This window comes from Acromyrmex echinatior, chromosome 11 (genome assembly GCF_024713525.1).
Source record: "Acromyrmex echinatior isolate Ae372 chromosome 11, ASM2471352v2, whole genome shotgun sequence".
NCBI lineage: Eukaryota > Metazoa > Arthropoda > Insecta > Hymenoptera > Formicidae > Acromyrmex > Acromyrmex echinatior.
The window spans coordinates 5367991-5387255 of record NC_141862.1 but is presented as its reverse complement, the minus strand read 5'-3'; the positions used below and the strand labels follow the sequence as shown (position 1 = coordinate 5387255).

At 34.2% G+C, this 19265-nt stretch overlaps 1 protein-coding gene across 3 annotated transcripts in view; it reads left to right on the top strand.

Moving 5' to 3' along the window:
* Positions 1 to 149: 149 nt before the first annotated feature.
* Positions 150 to 19265, top strand: part of Zir (dedicator of cytokinesis) — a 95446-nt gene continuing 76330 nt past the window's right edge. The window contains exons 1-20 of one of the 3 annotated variants that reach the window (XM_087411498.1): positions 150 to 290; positions 681 to 855; positions 959 to 1137; positions 1281 to 1422; positions 1493 to 1696; positions 1757 to 1948; positions 2043 to 2267; positions 2345 to 2619; positions 2687 to 3002; positions 3082 to 3387; positions 3467 to 3672; positions 3753 to 5516; positions 5605 to 5732; positions 5812 to 6074; positions 6149 to 6408; positions 6505 to 6939; positions 7027 to 7379; positions 7457 to 7659; positions 7738 to 8057; positions 8130 to 8180. In XM_087411498.1, coding sequence (XP_087267624.1) covers positions 715 to 855; positions 959 to 1137; positions 1281 to 1422; positions 1493 to 1696; positions 1757 to 1948; positions 2043 to 2267; positions 2345 to 2619; positions 2687 to 3002; positions 3082 to 3387; positions 3467 to 3672; positions 3753 to 5516; positions 5605 to 5732; positions 5812 to 6074; positions 6149 to 6408; positions 6505 to 6939; positions 7027 to 7379; positions 7457 to 7659; positions 7738 to 8057; positions 8130 to 8180 — 5963 coding nt within the window. In that variant the 5' untranslated portion in view covers positions 150 to 290; positions 681 to 714. Of the gene's footprint in view, positions 291 to 680; positions 856 to 958; positions 1138 to 1280; positions 1423 to 1492; positions 1697 to 1756; positions 1949 to 2042; positions 2268 to 2344; positions 2620 to 2686; positions 3003 to 3081; positions 3388 to 3466; positions 3673 to 3752; positions 5517 to 5604; positions 5733 to 5811; positions 6075 to 6148; positions 6409 to 6504; positions 6940 to 7026; positions 7380 to 7456; positions 7660 to 7737; positions 8058 to 8129; positions 11448 to 19265 lie in introns of those variants that run through there. The other 2 variants (XM_011063966.2, XM_087411499.1) reach the window with 2 other exon arrangements.

Genomic DNA, 19265 nt, shown 5'->3' with positions numbered 1-19265 from the left:
GTGACTGAAGTGACACAAGTCGACAAAAGTCTCTCTGGTACTACAATTGACAATACAAGTGTAGGCAGTGTGATTTATTGTAGTGCAGTGCAGAATAGTGCAAAAGTTGCCTAAAATCTGGTAACCCTTCCAATCAGTTTTTAAGTTTTAATTAGTCTGACAGTTCTAAGAAGCGTCAGTGAAGGAGTCAAATACAAACGCGTCAAGGTTTAAGGAAATATTGAAGGACAGCGAATTCTTGTCGGCGATTTTGATTACTCACAGTTCTCGATGAATTTGGATTAACATAAGTAATTGTTCGATGTAATAAATATACATTCTTGTCGCGATATTTCATTACTCGTTTTAACACGGTTATAATTTCTGCTCCATTTCCTACTCTCACAACTTATGAATATTAATCATTATTTTTTAATTTTATTGTTTTTAGGTTTGTTATAATATTTTATTGTTATAATTAAAAGCACGCATTATTTATGAATAAAATAATAATTTGTGTGTGTGTGTGTAAATAATGCAAGTTAAAGATACTATGTGTTACTTTATTGAGGGGGAAAAAAAAACAAATTTGCATTTCATAAAAGAAAAAAAATACATTACAATTATTAATTTGAATTTAATGGTTAAAATTTGTATTATTTTATCAAAATAGATTTATTCATATAATCTTTTTTTTGTAGAATCTCGTCAGATTATTTCACTGGGACATTTATAATGTCTTCAGTCCAGCGTGCATTTGCTCACAAATTAAGCAAACAACATGCTGCTGATGTAAGGCGGCAAATTGCTACTTCTACTTCCTATTCCCGTGATTTATCCAAAAGTGGTAGCAGTATATCAGGATTTTCTTCTACGGTAAGCGTGCAGTTTTCTTTGGAAAATTAAAATATGAAAATATTATAACTAATTTTGAAATAAATTATTTAATCATTAAGTAAAATATTTAACCATTATATAGATGTCGTTGTGCGAGGTATTAGAACCACTTGATTATGAAGAATTCTTGGGACAACACCAGTCAGTGTTAGACCGTGATCCTTTAAAACCAATATTAGATTTTCCTCTGGGAGATGTTGAATTGAGAGTTGTAAAGAGGAAAATTCGAACAGAGGAGTCAGTAGTACCACATGAATCAATGTAAGAACAAATAATAGAAGCGTTATCATTATTATATATTATTATATATCATATTATTATATATTATTTAAAATTTGTGTATACAGTAAATGTATAATAAATGTAATAAAATCTATTCTTTATTTTAATTATTTGGCTTTCAGAGATACCGTGTCACCTTATGTGAAAAGATGCATTGAAAGTTTTACTTCAGACTGGATTGTAATACATCGCAAATATAAAGGAAGAATTTCACCTATTGCCAGAGACAGATTACTTCAGGATACACCTAGACAAGATTTTGAGGTATCTAATGTTGGAGATAATGAATTTGTGTGTGATGTGAGCAGGAATAAAAGTAATTTATCTCAATTAGGTAGATCAAGAAGATGCAAATGGCTGTGTATCACCGAATGAGGAGGATGATTTGTCCAATTCCGGAGATACTCCAAGAGGATCTTGGGCAAGTTTGGATTTGCGACATTCACAACATGATCCTCTTCTGCCAACTTTATTAGATCGCGTCTGCCTTGAAACAATTGATCAAATGAACGAACAAAAAAGATTAGAAGATCGACAGGTACAGAATTGTAAAGTGGCAAGCCCTTGTAAGTTTTTATTTTGAATATTTATTTTTCAGGAAGCCTTATTTCCTCTTTATGCTCCTCCAACTTCTCCTGATGATGAATGGCAAGAAATTAATGTTGCTCCAGAACCTACAGAACCTTTTGCTCATAAAATTCTCGTGAAATGTCTGCAATTAAAATTAGAATTAGAAGTGGAGCCAATATTTGCGAGCCTTGCATTATACGATGCCAGAGAAAAGAAAAAAGTACGATATCTTTTTTTTTTAATTTTGATTAAAATTATAACTTCAAGAACGCATAATGCTAATTACAAATTGTTAATTACACATTGTTGTTCAGGTATCGGAGAATTTCTACGTCGATATGAATTCAGAAGGGTTAAAAAGAATGCTTGGAGGACACATTGCTTACAGCGATGCAAGTACTTTAGCCAGAAGCTGTGTTTTGAGTATCAGCAAACCCAGTCCTGATTTGTTTCTTGTCGTACGGCTAGAGAAAGTACTGCAAGGTGATATATCGGAGTGTGCCGAACCATATCTACGTGAAGATAAAAATAAAGATAAAGTAAGAAAATAAGAAGAGATAGTAACGATTCAAAATAACAATTTTTTTATATATTATTGTTTTATTCTTTTTCGTAGGTCAGAGCTGCCGCTGCCGCTGCATGTGAACGCCTTGGTCGTTATAGAATGCCTCTCGCATGGACTGCAATTCATCTGTCTGGTGTAATTGGTGGTGGTGGTGACACGGATAGCACTGGCAGCGCTGGATCCTTAGACAGAAAATCAGGAGGTCTGGAACAGTGGCGAAAGAAAGTGGAACCACCGACGCGACGAGGTTCGCTAGAAAGACGGAGTTCAGACAAAAGACGCAGTTGGTCACCAGATGATTTTGCCAATTGTCTCGATAATTTTAGGTTTGTATACTTCATTTTTCTACAATGAGTTTTTATTGACTAAAGTAACATCTTAATATTCTTACAGGCCCATTACCTTAACAGTTTCGAGCTTTTTCAAACAGGAAAGCGAACGACTTCGCGATGAAGATCTTTATAAACTTTTGGTTGAATTACGAAGACCTGGATCTAACTTGAAACGATTAAAATGCTTACCAGGGATATTGAAATTGGATCTCAGTCCCAGACCCGAAGAGCTGCCGAGGTGTCTCGATCCTGATCTTAGGAGATTAGTTCCATATCCGGATGAAAAGAGTCGACCTGTTAAGGAGATACTCGAGTTTCCGAGCGAAGTTGTTTCGCCAGATTTAACATATCGTAATCTCCTTTATCTTTATCCTAAGGTGTATATCAAATAAAATTGTATGACCAATTATTTTTTATTAATTACATGATATTACAATTATATTCTATTGTTCGTAGGAAGCAAACTTTAGTTCTAGAACTGGCTCAGCTCGCAATATTGCTGTAAGAATTCAGCTTATGGGAGGTGAGCAAGAAGCCGATGCGCTCACAGCTATCTTTGGTAGATCATCATGTCCCGAGATGACGCACGAGTATTTCACTTCCGTGTCATATCACAACAAGAATCCAAATTTTTATGATGAAATCAAGATGAGGCTACCCGCGGATTTAAGTGCGAAACATCACTTATTGTTCACTTTTTATCACATTAGTTGTCAGAAGAAAATGGAACAACCAAACGTCGAAACGGCAGTCGCATATACAGTAAATTTCAATCAATAATTAATAAAACTAATAGATCAATAATTTGATTGATGTATTGAATATATAAAACTATTTATAGTGGCTACCGCTTTTAAGAGATGGTCATCTCCAATCAGGCGAATTCAGTTTGCCTGCTATGCTGGATCCACCACCCGCAAATTATTCCTATATTGCTCCTGATGTTCTTTTACCAGGCACTCGATGGGTAGATGCTCACAGAGGAGTCTTCACTGTCATATTGGAGCCTGTTTCCAGCGTTCATCCGCAAGACAAATATATCGACAGGTAATGATACATTATCTTTTATTCTTGTAAAGTGAATTTAAAAAAATGTAATAATTTTCAACATAATTTCCATATTACAGATTTTTATCGTTGTGTGGATTTTTGGAAACCGGTCAAGTTCCGCCTCGTATAGGCGAAGCGGGCATGGAATCAGAATTGAAATCGGCGCTCCTCGAATTAGCTCGCGGCTCGCATTCTGCTTTGGTACGATCTCTTCCTCAATTACTGGATCAATTACTGTGTCTTCTGGTGCGACCGCCAACCTTACCATCTCAATCATTGAACGTCGCCGCTACCATTTTTGAGGCTTTAGGATTGCTTGTGCGAAATATCACCAATTTACCGGACGGTCAACTGGATGCACATGGAAGACATGCTCTTTTGGCCACTTACATAGCATATCAATGCTCTCTACCGAGCATGACTCACATCGGGAGCGTTGCACGAGCACAGAGCAATCCCGATTTGCCTTTGGAAGATCTGGAGATGGAGATCCATTCACGAGGATTGGACAGAACTGCGTCGATGCGGCAGGAATCTCCCTCAATCAATAGTCATCCCACCAGAAGACTTCTACATGAGGAACTTGCTTTGCACTGGGTTGTATCCACCGGTCAGGCACGCGAGCTGGCGATAACTCATTCCTGGTTCTTCTTAGAGTTGATAATGCGTTCGATGGTTGTGACGATGTCCGAAATGGGATCCTTAGAGGCATTGCGAAAATTGAGATTTTCACCACAATTTTGTGATGACGTCGCTACACTCACTGCCGCGTTAACATCCGAGGTGATATCTCGTTGCGGCAAGGAGATTCGCGTGGCATCCAATTTAATATCGAGTCTTGGCAATTTTTTGTCTGATCTGTTATCTGTAATGGATAGAGGATTTGTATTGTCACTCGTTCGCGCCGCCTGTTGTTCGCTGTCGGATGCGTCAATGCATATTCCTGATTCGGCGGCATTGTTCGCTCTGAAACTCGATCTCGTGAGAACGGTGTGCTCGCACGAGCATTACGTAGCATTGAACCTTCCCTTCGGCACTGGCTATACATCAGGATCCGCCCCGGCATCACCCAGTCCATCAACCGGCAGCTCAGGCAGTTTGATATCCACTCTCGTGCCCGGTGATAGAGCTCGCTTTTCGGAACTCAGTCAAGAATTCAGGCAGCAGCATTTTCTGGTCGGCATTGTTCTGTCTGATCTGGCAAATACTTTGGAGATACCAAATCCGATGCTACAGAATAAAGCTATCGGAACTGTTCGACATCTTATGAGTTGCCATGACGCTGATCCACGATATTCTGATCCTGCAGCGAAGGCCAGAGTCGCTGCACTATATCTACCATTACTTAGTATCTTGATGGATGCCTTACCCCAGCTTTATCATTGGGATTCCAAAGATAAAAGCGTTTATCCGGATGAATCCGGATCAATCACGCAATCGGTAGCATTGGCCATTGCAGGCGGAGTATCGGCGGATACTGCGGGCAATCAGTGCCGCGTATCCTTGAGTTCCGAAGCTACTCGACATTTATTAATGTGTGTCTTATGGGTGCTCAAGGGATTGGAGCGAACTGCTCTAGCACAATGGTGCTCCGAACTCAGTGCGAGACGCATATTGAGCTTGCTGCAAGTATTGAATATAGCCACTGCAGCATTTGAGTACAAAGGCAAAAAAGCTCTTAAAAGATTGCCACCTCAAGCAACGGCCACTAGTGATATTAGATCGCGATTGGAAGACGTGATTCTTGGTCAGGGAAGTGCTAGGAGCGAAATGATGCTGCGAAGAAAAGAGAGAGTGACCGGAGATAAATTGAGATGGCGCAAAGATCAAATGCCTTATAGGTATAAATATTATTTAAATTATAATTATAAATTAATATATTTATATAATATGAAGTTATAATTATATAAATATAATTGATTCTTCAAGATCTTGCGAACAACCGGAGGGAAGAGCTGTGGAACAAGACGCCCATATAGAAGGAGCCTTAGCGGCTGAGGCTTCTCTTGTCGTATTAGATACTTTAGAATCTGTAGTTCAAGCTGATGGCGGTGGAGGTATTCACAAATTTTTTATTTCATTATAATTACTTAAATATGACAAGGAAAGATAAATTACATGTTCAAAATTATGTAGGTGCAGTTGTTGGTGCGGTATTGAAAGTGTTATTAAGAGCTCTGGCTAGAAATCAAAGTACATTGGTTCTTCAGCACATGTTCAATACACAGCGAGCTCTAGTCTTCAAGTATCATAGTGCATTGTTCGATGAGGAAAGCGAGCGCTGTGGGGATTTGTGTTTAACACTGCTCACTCGGTGCAGCTCACCTTTAAGCGCTATTAGAAGTCACGCAGCTGCGAGTTTGTATTTACTGATGCGACAAAATTTCGAAATTGGGAATGTAAGCTATCATGAGATATCATATTGTATTGGTAGTCTATGAAGCATATTATTTTAATCTTACATTTTTCATAGAATTTTGCGCGCGTCAAGATGCAAGTCACAACATCGTTATCCGCTCTTGTTGGGAGAGGAAGAGCTCCTAGCGAAGGAGCGTTACGTAGAGCCTTGAAAACAGTGCTGGTATACGCCGAGAGAGATACAGAGCTTGCAGACACGAGTTTTCCTGAACAAGTGAAGGATCTACTATTCAATCTTCATATGATTCTTTCTGATACTGTTAAGATGAAAGAATTCCAAGAAGATCCTGAAATGCTCTTGGATCTAATGTATAGGTAAGATTTTTGAATCTTTACTAATGATAAATTTAATTTGTATTTTTAAAGCATAAACGAGCTTTAAATTAACGGATATATCTAAATTTTGTTTAGAATCGCCAAGGGTTATCAAGGATCACCTGATCTTCGTCTGACTTGGCTCGCAAACATGGCACAGCAGCACATGGAAAGGAAAAATCACACAGAAGCAGCAATGTGTTTAGTGCATAGTGCCGCTCTGGTAGCGGAATATCTTCATTTGTTAGAACCTGGTGGCGGTGGTCGGCCTGTAGGAGCCGTCGCTTTGAATGCTGTGACACCGAATGCTTTAGAAGAAAGCGCTGTCGGCGATGACGTATTAGCTAGAAGGGAAGAAGGACTTTGCTTAGGCCCTGATTTTTCAGAAAGCGGATTGGCAGGTTTATTAGAGCACGCGGCTAGCTCTTTTCATGCAGCTGGAATGTACGAAGCTATTCCTGACGTCTATAGGGTGTTGTTACCTATAGCGGAAGCTGCACACGACTACAAAAAATTAGCTAATATTCACGGGTAAGAAAATTTCAATTATTTAATATGATAGAGAGAATATCTTTGTACTTAAAATTTACATAATACTTTTTGGGGATGTTTTTTTAGTAAACTTCACGAGGCATATACGCGTGTGGAACAATTGGCCGGCAAACGTGTCTTTGGAACATACTTTAGAGTTGGTTTCTACGGCGCCAGATTCGGTGATCTCGCTGGCGAAGAATTTGTTTACAAAGAGCCCACCTTGACGAAACTCCCGGAGATATTCTCGAGACTCGAGAACTTTTATGCCGAAAGATTCGGCGCGGATAATATAGTTATAATAAAGGATTCAAATCCTGTGGATCCTAGCAAGCTGGAACCAGATAAAGCTTATGTACAGATCACTTATGTAGAACCATATTTTGAAGCGCACGAGCTTAGACACAGACCAACAGTTTTTCATCGAAATTTCAATATAAGTGAGTTGACTAAGACAAAATATTTCATTTTGTTGTTACAAATTTTGGAATTATTTTTATGATGGCTTTGTTTTTAGAACGATTCGTTTATGCGACACCTTTTACTCCTGGTGGCAAAGCACACGGCGAGTTACGCGAACAATGTAAACGGAAGACTATATTAACAGTGGCAACACATTTCCCGTATTTGAAAACCAGAATTCGAGTCGTAGCTCGAAAACAGATAGTCCTAAGTCCCATTGAAGTAGCAATTGAAGACATACAGAAGAAGACTGCCGAAGTATTGATTGCTCCTTGACGCTTTATTTTTAATTTTATAATATACATGTAATACATTTTTTGTATATATCTTAATTAGGTGGCCGCTGCGACCGTTCAAGAACCACCCGATGCAAAGATGCTGCAAATGGTCCTTCAAGGTTGCATTGGGACGACGGTCAATCAAGGACCTGCTGAAGTAGCGGTCGTATTTCTTTCTGGTTTACGCGAACAAAATGCGCAACCGAGCAGACTGCAACACAAGCTTCGTTTGTGTTTCAAAGATTTCCAAAAAAAATGTCTCGATGCTTTGCGGCGTAACAAGAATTTGATTGGTCCCGATCAGCGGGATTATCAGCGGGAATTGGAGAGAAATTATCAAAGATTAACTGAAAGATTGGCACCTCTCATTGCTTGGAGGTAAGAAATTTAATTAGACACGTTTTTTTTTTAAGTTTTTCATATTAAAGAAATTTGTACTGCCACATATAGCGGACCATCTTTAATTAATCAGCAAGCTGTACCATCAACTCCTCCACGCTGGTAAGGAAATGAAACACTGCCATAGAAGCTTACCAAAGATTACAGTATCCAATTATTACAATTGTCATTTAGCATATAGAAAATTCTGCTTATAATCACTATTTTATGAAAAATATTCGTATGTTGAATCCTTGCTTTATAATTAAAAAATTATTCCAAATTATTTGTAAAGTAAATATCTATTTAGCCAGAAGATTAGTTATTATGAGTTATATTATTTATTTTAAGTTCGATATTTTAATTTCGACACACAATTTAAAATGACTACAAATATGGTACATATATATGTACATATATATAATATATATAAATTCACATTGAATTATTCAAGCATCAAAGATCTTCAATCATTATGAGCTTTTAATTCGTACATTGTTAGAAATGTAACAACGAGCTTCCTTTACATGAATGAAGCTCGTGATTACAGACGAAATTAAAAGTAATGAATAATTTAACTGAAAATTAAGTTACAGTAGTTACTTAATGTAGTTACTTAAATGTACAGTAGTTACTTAAATGTAATGAAGGTGTATATTAAATTTATGAAAAATACATTAAATTTCATATACATATACACAAATATACTTTTCAGTTATAAATACATTAAATTTAATGTAATATCATGAAATTAAGTTCAAATTGTAACTTAAAAAATATATTAAATTTTATGAAATTTTTTAACAGTGTATGTCTTATTGGTTATATTCTCATGTACGATTTAATAAAATTCTTATTGTTTATATTATTTATATTATTTATATTATGAGTTTTATACATGTTATGAATTATTAAATAAATTGTTTTTTGTTTATAAATAAGAATAGAATAAGAATAGTATTATAAAATTGTCAGATTTCCGAATTTATTAATATTAAAAACTTAAAGGACTTTATAAAACAAGGATTCAATGTAATTTTTTTATTCATATACAGGAATTCAGATCAACATATTTCGGACCGGATAACGGTCTGAGGCTAAATCCAACTTTTGTTTTTCGTCCTTTGCCATAACGATTATTAGGACTGATTTCGATCCTTTTCGATCTTTTTCGATTTCAGTTTTTGATAATTACATACTTGTAACGGTTATCGTTATTAAAAAGAACCAAAATCAAAAGTGGGTAGTCTCGGACTATAACCGTAACCGGTTTTTCATTCCGAAATGTAATTTCGATTCGAATCTCTGCTTTTTTTACAATTGAAATTTTATACTTATGTAGAGTACGTATGTGAGTACTTAAGTATTATAATACCGTGTGACCGTCATATAGATTTAAATATGGCCGGGCAACTGTATTTAGAATTTGTATTTTTTTATAATTGATAAACGTATTTGTATATATCAAATAGTTTTGCTCTATTTAGTATTTTTGTAAAGTTTCTGTTTACACGTTTATTTATTAAATTCATTAAAATGCAATGTTGCGTTAAGTATTAAGTGCTTGCATATACAATACAGTTAAGTATTAAGTGCTTACACAATACAACATTTCCTTCCGTGAAAAAAAATCAAAGAGATTCTGAAAGATGTAAAAAAAATACCCGTGTCTCGACATTTTATCAGATCAAATCGTTAATATGTTTTAAGCAGCCATTTATCGTATTTGCTTCATATTAGCTTTTTACAATTGTTTTAAATTATGTAATAATTTTTTAAAATAAATATTTGACATTTTTGCATGTGAAATTATGCAATGAGTCCGAATACAAAAAAATAACTGAGAATTTTTTTTTCATATATTTTCAAATTTTTGTATAATAATAATATAATTATAATTATTATAAAAATCTTGGTCGTTTGATTTGCCGTTTACATATATGATTTCAGTTTTGTATCACGAACAATAGACCAACAGTATTCATCAAGCATATGTCTGATGTCTTTTCCTTTAAAGCATTTCTCAATGATCGCATGTCTTGATGAAAGTCATGTTTATCACTTCACCCAAATTTGGAAAAAAATTCAAATGATTGTGAAGAAAATATTTTGAGCGACATGTTAATTTTCATTGCATGAAAAGTCGAAATCATTTCAGTAACAATTTTTTTATAATTGTCGGCTTTTTTATTGCCCAGAAAATTTTCGATAACGGCTGTCAAACCAGTAAGTCAGTATCGAGACACGGGTATGCTTTCCTAACATCTACTTTCAGAATCTCTTTGAATTTTTCATGGGAGGAAACCTGTACTGTACAGTATTATAAAAAGACATTTGATGATATTTAAAAAACGTTAATGACTTGATAAAATGCCGAGACACGGATATTTTTTTTTACATCTATTTCAGAATCTTTTTGATTTTTGATGGGAGGAAAAAAATCGATTTTTATGGTATACATTTAATTGTAAACACGAAAGCTCTATATATACAGGGTGATTTTAACATATTTCGTCACCCATCATGAGTGAATCGAACTGAGTCGAAAAGTCATCTACCATTTTGCAGTTTACGCAATAGTTAACGAGATATTAATTATTAAAAATTGGTCTTGAATAATTTTTTACTCAAACACTATCAACTTTATAGAAAAAAACTGCAAGAGATAAAAATCATTTATTTTCTTTTCATAGAACTCTAAAAATTTTTTCAGAATTTTTCATCAACTTTTTAGTACTGCGTTTTCTTATTTTTACCAACATGAAAAAATACGGTATTAAAAAATTCTGAAAAAATTCTCAGAACTTTATGAGAAGAAAGTAAATGATTTTTGTCTCTTGCAGCTTTTCTATAAAGTTGATAGTGAGTAAAAAATTATTTAAGACCAATATTTAGCAATTTTTAGTAATTAATATCTTCTTAACTATTGTAAAAATTGCAAAATGGTAGAGAACTTTTCGACTCAGTTCAATTCACTCTACCTGCTCATGATGGGTGACGAAATATGTTAAAATCATCCTGTATATTTCCGTATTAATTAATATATTAGGAAATTAATTTGTTACTATAACTTATATAATTTTTTCGTTGCTATCAATATTTATTCCATTACATCTCAGCAATATACTCATTCATAAATATAAAATAATGATACGGATATGTTTTTTTAAGCATTCATGTGCGCTGTAAGCTTCATTCATTCTTCTTTCTATATATAATGAACTATTATAAAGATAAAATAAAATTTACAGCGCATGAGCGCCTAAAATAAACACATCCTATGTGATTATCTTTATATTTTGTAATATCCTAAGAAAAAAATTTACTAAATCTTAATTCATATTTTTTTTCAACAATTACTTACAATAAATAAATATTTACTAATAAAAATATTATAGTTAATTCTTCTTGCACCAAATAAATATATATTTAGTAAATATTTAGGTAATATTATTTAAACTATTATAACATTTATTAAAATTTAGTACATTTTTTCAGTGTACGTATATTTTTTATTTTATGAATCGAGCGGCAAGTACTTTTATAAGAATGAAAGTAATTTCCTAAAGGATTAAACTAAATATCTTGATTAAAAATATTTCTCTATAATTCTTCGATTGTATTAAAAATACAATGTAGAATGATATATAATGCACTCGATTTATAAAACATAAATTTACAATAAGAAATAATTTTCATATTTTGTATTATGTATAATATGCACATAAATATGATGACATGTATATGGATACATGTATATATATATATATATATATATATATATATATATATATGATAATGATTTATAACCATATGTAAAATAAAAAAAGCAAAGAATTAAATCATAAATTTTAAAAACAAGCCAATGTAAGCAAACACAAGATAACAGTGTGTAAAAATCTTGCATTATTAAGAAAAAAATATGATTTTAATATAAATATTATTTTTGTCTTATTAATAAAAGATTTTTACATACTGCTATCTTGTGTTGGCTTACATCGGCTTGTTCTTGAAATTTATGACTTAAATTCATAAGACGGAAACTGTTCATGCGTTCACAGAATCCGATCTTAACCTTTCATTTGTATTCTGGGTCTTTTTTGGCACAAGCGAAATTTGATCAATTTCACTCTCAAATTTCTCCGAAATAAAGGAGGATGGGAGTTCGATTCCATCTCCTAAAATATCTTGTTAGTAGTATCTAAGGGATCTAATGGATAAGAGATGTTGAAAAGTAATTTTGAATTTTTTTACATTTTTTGAAAGTCAAGAACAGTAAAAAAAACTTGAATTGGATAAAGAAGATCCAGATTATAAATAAAGGGAATAAAAATATGATCGCAGACAAAGAATTAAATCTCGAATAAAATGCACTTTTGTATTTCTTGAATAATATTAGAAATATAGATGAATTTTGTATATAGTCAGTTTGTGTTTCAAAGGATAAGAGAGGAAGGAAGTAAGCGAATATCTGTCTTCATTCAACAATAGACCTGTCAAACAATTTGTTTATGATCCTCTGGGCTGTCTATTCACCTGTTCATCATTCACTTCCTTCACTATCCATTTTTTTCTCTCTTGTATCATATTCGTCTAACTATTTCATTTTATTGCCATTTAAATGATTCGATTTTTAGATTATCAAGAATTGTCTTTGCTTGTTGTCATCTTTGTTTTATTGGAAAAGGAAAGATTTATGTAAATTAAATATACATTTTTCTCCTCTTCTCTCTTTTAATTTTTTCAGGAATTTAGATCAGCTAGTCTAACAATAGGATTATCTCTATTATCGAGAATACGCAAAGAAATTGATTTTTTGTACATACCTGAAATCGGAATGAAGTCCTAAAAAATCTATTCTCTTTATCATTATTTCTTATTTTCAAAATGATCGAATGTAACGATCGAGAATTGGTCTGGAAAAATGATGTCGTTCGATCTGCTAAAATTAACGTGCGGAAATAGTAACGACAGACATAAACGTGGATATCGAGTGTCTTGACTCAACCAGAAGGAGAGAAAGAGAAAGACAGGAGAGGACTAGAGACCGAATAAAACGTCTTAAAATGTCGTAACGGAGGCGAGAGAGGTATCCATATTGGAGGTTTCAGATAAAAGGTTTACCTTTGAACTCGGATGAGACTTCTCGAAGGATTTTCTCGAGGAAAACTTTGATCACGTTAAGAGATTTCCTTCGGGGTACCGACGAGACCGCGTCGCGGAAAAATCCTCTCGAAGTATTCTCTCGCGATGCGGAGTCGTGCGAAGAGGAGGAGAGGAGGAAAAAGAGATATAAGGGAAAACGGCGTTGACGTTGCGAGGGCGAGGGTAGTAACAGTGCAGGGTGCTTACAAAAAAGTTCGAAATTTTCCCCCATTTCGCGTCTCTCCGGTGGCAGCAGCGGTCCTGTTTATATTGTCCACAGTCCATTTAACTCTCGAATGCGCGGACGATTCTCCTCTATTCCTGGCCCATTTCGCGCTCGCACTCCTGTTGCGTGCGTTCTCGCTTATTTGGTAATCTATTTTTTTTTCTTCCCGTGGCCGCGACAAATTGCTGTGCTTTTTATCACAGAAACTACTGTTAATCATTATTATCCTTTCTCGTACCTTTTTCCTTCATACACAATAAAACATTAGATGCTCGTTCTTAAACCCACTTGGGCGTGTTTGAATTTTCATTCAGGTTCCCAGGTGTTATGGTTATCCTTTTTTAACATTCGGTAAACAAGGATGAGAGTGATACTTGGGTGATACTCGGATGGGTATCTGGATATAGCCCTTTAGATGATAATTCGCGACCAAATTCAAGATAAAATTCTACTTCTTATGTTATATGTCTTTATATTTAACCGTATATCAGGATTTGTATTCAAAATAAATATTTAAAACATGTTTTAAACACTGTACTGTTTTAAACAAATTTTAAACATGTTTAAATATCATATTTTTTTAAAAGAAGTGTTAACAGATTTTAGGAATAATATCTATCAGGGTTAGTAAAAATCATGTTTTTCTTTAAAAAGAACAAAACATTGTGTTTTTTGTTGTTGAAAATATATTCTCAATGTTTTAAACATATTTTAAATAATATTTTTAAAAACCCTGTTTTAAACAGTATCTACTTTTAAAAAGCTTATTTAATATATTATTAAAACATTTGAACATTATTTATAGGCCATTCTTATTTCAAGTAATTTCAAGATTATCTTAAGTAAATTCTTAAGAATCTTAAGAATTTAAGATGCTAATTTGAGGTACTCTTCAATTGCGACCAGATTTCCAATGTTTCCACCAACCTTTGATGGTCAAAATATGCTTTTGATCGGCCGTTTTAATAACACTTCATCTATCGGTGATATAATAATATTCGTATTCTAATGTACATTGTCAGTACTGAAAATCTGTAGTATACGTAACATACACTACAGATTTTCAGGGCCGCGGTCTGTTTCACGTTCACTTAAGAATCATATTATTCCTGTTGTTTGTCAAATGTTAAACAAAGGCAAATGATGTTCATAAGAATTGTGAGCATGAACCGAATCGCGGCGTCCGTGATCCAATATTTTTAAATGACAGTGTATCGAAATATTGCCATAAATCATAATCAATTTTATGAGAAATATACATTATATACAAACAAAAATAAGTATAGATATTATTCGCCTAAAATGTATTAAACATTTTTTTTTTAAAAACATGATTTAAACATTTGTTTTAAACACTTTTAAAATTTGTTTAAAATTTGTTTAAAACAGTACAGTATTTAAAAAGTGTTTTAAAAATTTGTTTTAAATACAAATATATTTTAAATATAACAATCCTGATACTTATATACTTATTTTTGTTTTCGATATGCTACGTTGCTCAATTTTAGAAAATTCATAGAACTTTTGTTAAGAATAGGTATACCTCTTATGAAAAAATACACCGAACTAGGCGTCCGAAATGACATTTAAATTAAGTTAACTTTCAAATAAACCTCCATCTTAAGGATTAACACTAAATTGAGTATTATTTCGGACCGTCAATGCCTAGATGTATTTTTTCGTAAGAGACGTACATACACTTTCATATGTACGTATGTATGTGTGTATATATATATATATATATATATATATATATATATATATATATATATATATATGCAGGGTGTCTCATTTTAACTTTGCTAGTCAAATATCTTGAAACCCAGAAATTTTAGAAAAAACTTTTAGACAAAAAGATTATATGATCTAATCAAGGATTAAATTCCCTGATAGCAAGCTTACGTCAAAATGACGACAAAATGACGTAGTTTGGTTACGAGGATTATGATGAAATTAATTTCCCATAAAAAAAATTTTTAAGATTATCGCCTTTTTATAAATAGAATTATAAAATTTTTCCACATAATAATGTTCTAATTATTCTGCACGTAAAATTACTAAAATAAACATATCGAAAAGATCAACAGTTTACAAAACATTTTATGTTTTATTTTGGAATACTTTGGAAGGATTTTAATACATACGCGTGCGTGCGTGCGTATGCATATATGATATGCATTATTATATAAACTATATACATGAATATATTATATCCATTATATAATTATTTATATAATTGTATTTATTATTAATTATAAATTTCTCTCAATTTATTTCGAGTCTATCCTGAGAAAACGGGAGGCATTCGAGAAACATCATGAAAGATTAACACTTTGCGTTTTATATCGTATTCATGAGAGCCGAAATCTTCTTTGCATTTGTAATCGCAAAGTTATGTTTCTCGATCTTGTTAAGTTTCGCGAGGCGATTGAATTAGTTTGAAATATTCAAATCGGCCAATAGCGCGCGCGAATGCGTCGCTCGCCGTATTAGTTTGTGCAATGGAAGTTGGTTGCATCGAGTGGAAGTCGGGACAAGGCCTTTCTGATGTTTATCTAGGCGAAAGTATATACATATATCATGCTTGCAAAAAGTCCCTACGAAGATTGCCTGGGCGATCTCAAACAAAGAGAACTCTCGATTGAAGTTAATTGAAATAAATGGTGGAATCTCGGTGGAAATTGTATTAGGTGTTGGAATTAATTCGTAGCGTTTTTTAATGAAAGAATGTTATTTATTTCACATGAGCATTAAAAAATACATTAATGAAAGTACTTCCCATCACTTGTAAAACGCTACGAATTAATTCCAACACCTAATAGATGTCGATTATACTCAATCGAGACGACCCGGATCACCCGGATGACATTCGCGGTAACGTTCGGTAAACAAAATCCATCATGCATAATTAATTATTAATTGTATATTTGTTCGCGATTAGTTTAGCGCTCGCTTTAGACGCTTTACGATTAATGTATCCGAAATCAGGCGATAAAAGGGGCGGAATCCTTTGTGACTTAATTTACAGTGAAATGAAAATTATTTTGGAATTATACGAGGGTGCCCCTGGATACACCTGCAGCGTCTTTGAAAATCTGCGCGTGAATTTGTTTCGCGTAGTTTCTCGTATGTATCTTCCAACCCCGAGGAATTATTCCTCGCTGTTGCAATTACAAATACGCTGTGCGTATCTAAAGCCGAGCGTAATCGTTAAATGTATCATCGTGCGATAACGAGAAATTAGAGGAATAAATTAGAAACGTCGAAAATACAATGCAAACCCAATGAATTTTGCGAAAATTTTGCAACTTGAGCTCTTCCTCCTTCTCCCCTCCCGCCTCTCCTTCGCTGGAAAAATTTCTAACGAACTTTTCGCTCCTGCGTTGTTCAAAATTAGTGCGACTAGCCCGCGCGGTATTGAAAATACATGCGATATTGCAATAGTCCCGTCGTCTCTCGAGGGACTTCATTCCCGCATTATCTTTCGTATTATACTACAAATTAATAGCATAAAGAACTCGATTAGAGCGACGGCCGTAATTAACTCGGCTATTTCACTTAGCCGCTCGCCGCTCGCATCGAAATCCCGTTGCCGGCGTATAATTCCTGTAGTTCTCTCGTTCTCTTCCCTTCCTCTCTCCCCCACATCCCCTCTGCCGCACATGATCCGCGCGCAGCCTCCGGCGCCAGATTCTTGTTCCGGCTTGTTCACGCGAAACGGTTCGCCCACCGCGATTATGCCATCGAATCGTTGGAACGAACAGAAAGGGGTGAACCTGGTTTCAGGAGGGACGCCCGCGCCGGGGATTCCCCTCTGTCTCGCAAAATGACGATCGTACATCCGGTGATGAATTATTTAGCGTTTTACGCGTCATCCCTAGGGATACACCGGCGCGCGATCGATATACCGTTTGATTACGCACTGCCGAGTGCGCGAAATTAGCAAACTTCCCGGCATGCTCGTCTCTCTTCATTCTCTCTTTCTCCCTCTACTTTCCTTCCCCCTCTTGTCTCTCTCTCTCTCTCGCGGCGAATACGTTAATTACTTTTCCAACAACGCGACCGACGGAGTAATTTTCTCCGTGTTGTCTTCCGCGCGACGACGGAGAGACTTTCTCAGACGGTGTCTGTTCGTTTGTGACTCAACTCGTCCTATCCTCGCAGGTGTCTTTTTCCTTGTACGTGAGTTCGTCTTTGTGCACTCGCGTTTCAGCTCCCGTAATCTCGTAAATCGCGCCAGGAGAGCCGCAATGAGCTTTTTCACGGAAACTTCGGCAGATCGCACCCGCCTGGCCGCCCCGCGAGCACCGCGTATACGCAACGCGCTCACCAACGAAGTTTGCCGACTGTAATCCAAGCTTATAATATTAAACCTGCAACGACAAAACTGTAGTTCCGCGTTGACATTACGGATTCCCAAAAGTCGCGATGATATTTCGCAATCTCAACACCTTTTAAGCTTTTATCGACGAAATAATCTCAGGGTGCACTGTAAGTCAAGATTTTTAAAAATGTTAAAAAATATATAAAAAGATACACAAACAACTGTAACGTTTTTAAGGAATGTTTTTATTTTTTTAAGGAATTTTGTTTATAAAGATATTCTTAACAGAACATTTTTTTAATAAAAATATTAATTTACACGAGAAGAGCAATTCTGCTAAAATATCTAAAAAATTTAGCTAGATATAAATCTGAAAATAATTTTATTGGAACATCAAAATGATGATGTAGAATGTCCAAACTGATTGCTAGAACGCCGAACGTCAAAACTTTTTGCAGCATTATCGTTATGACGTTACGTTTGAGCATCCTCCCCCACAAAAATTTTAGATAGCAAAATCGTTCTTTCCGTGTAGATTTATTTCATTGGCTGCGTTCAGAGCAGAAAAAACTAATCAGATATATTAAATCCCTACATAGATATATTAAACCCACTTTACACGATCTATAATTCACGATGGAATTCAAAATAGAATTTATAATTTTATGTATTAAATTATAAATACAAATATAGATAAAAAGCATTTCTTGTATTGCGAGAAATATGATATTGAATATGTAGGTTGAAATTATAATTTATGTCATTTATATATGGACAAGGTTTATTACTTATTCAAGACATTTAGACACTGCTCTGTTCACAGCGCTTATATATTAGGTGTTGGAATTAATTCGTAGCGTTTTTTAATGAAAGAATGTTATTTATTTCACATGAGCATTAAAAAATACATTAATGAAAGTACTTCCCATCACTTGTAAAACGCTACGAATTAATTCCAACACCTAATAGATTTTTTATTTTTATTACATCGTACAATTACGGGTATTTACAACCTGCGCATATTTGATGCATCTTTTATAAAAATAGAGCATTATAATTATAAATGATTATTTACATGCCTTCTGTATTACATAAAATTATGAATAGAATTTTGTCTCGAATTATACATCGTCTAAAGTTGAGCTTTACAGGATAAATATTCAAGATATGTCTTTGTTTGACGTGTGTATTCATAGTCGGTGGTATTCATAGTCGGATCTTATATTTAAGACCGTTTTAAGTATAGTTTTCATATATCACGAATCAATCAGAGGGTCAACGCGATGCTACAAACGCTTTGAAGCGTTTTTTAATTGGTCAGTTTGCAAAATTCTTTTTTCTAATTGATCAAATGCTTCATTAAATGCTTCAAAGTGAGACTTTGACCACAGCCAGAGAATCATATTAACTATTATAGCATTAAGACATTAGACTTAAGACGATCTTAAAATAAGAACCGACTATTAATACGGCCTATGATATTTATCTAATTTTTGCATTTCGAAGATTTTGC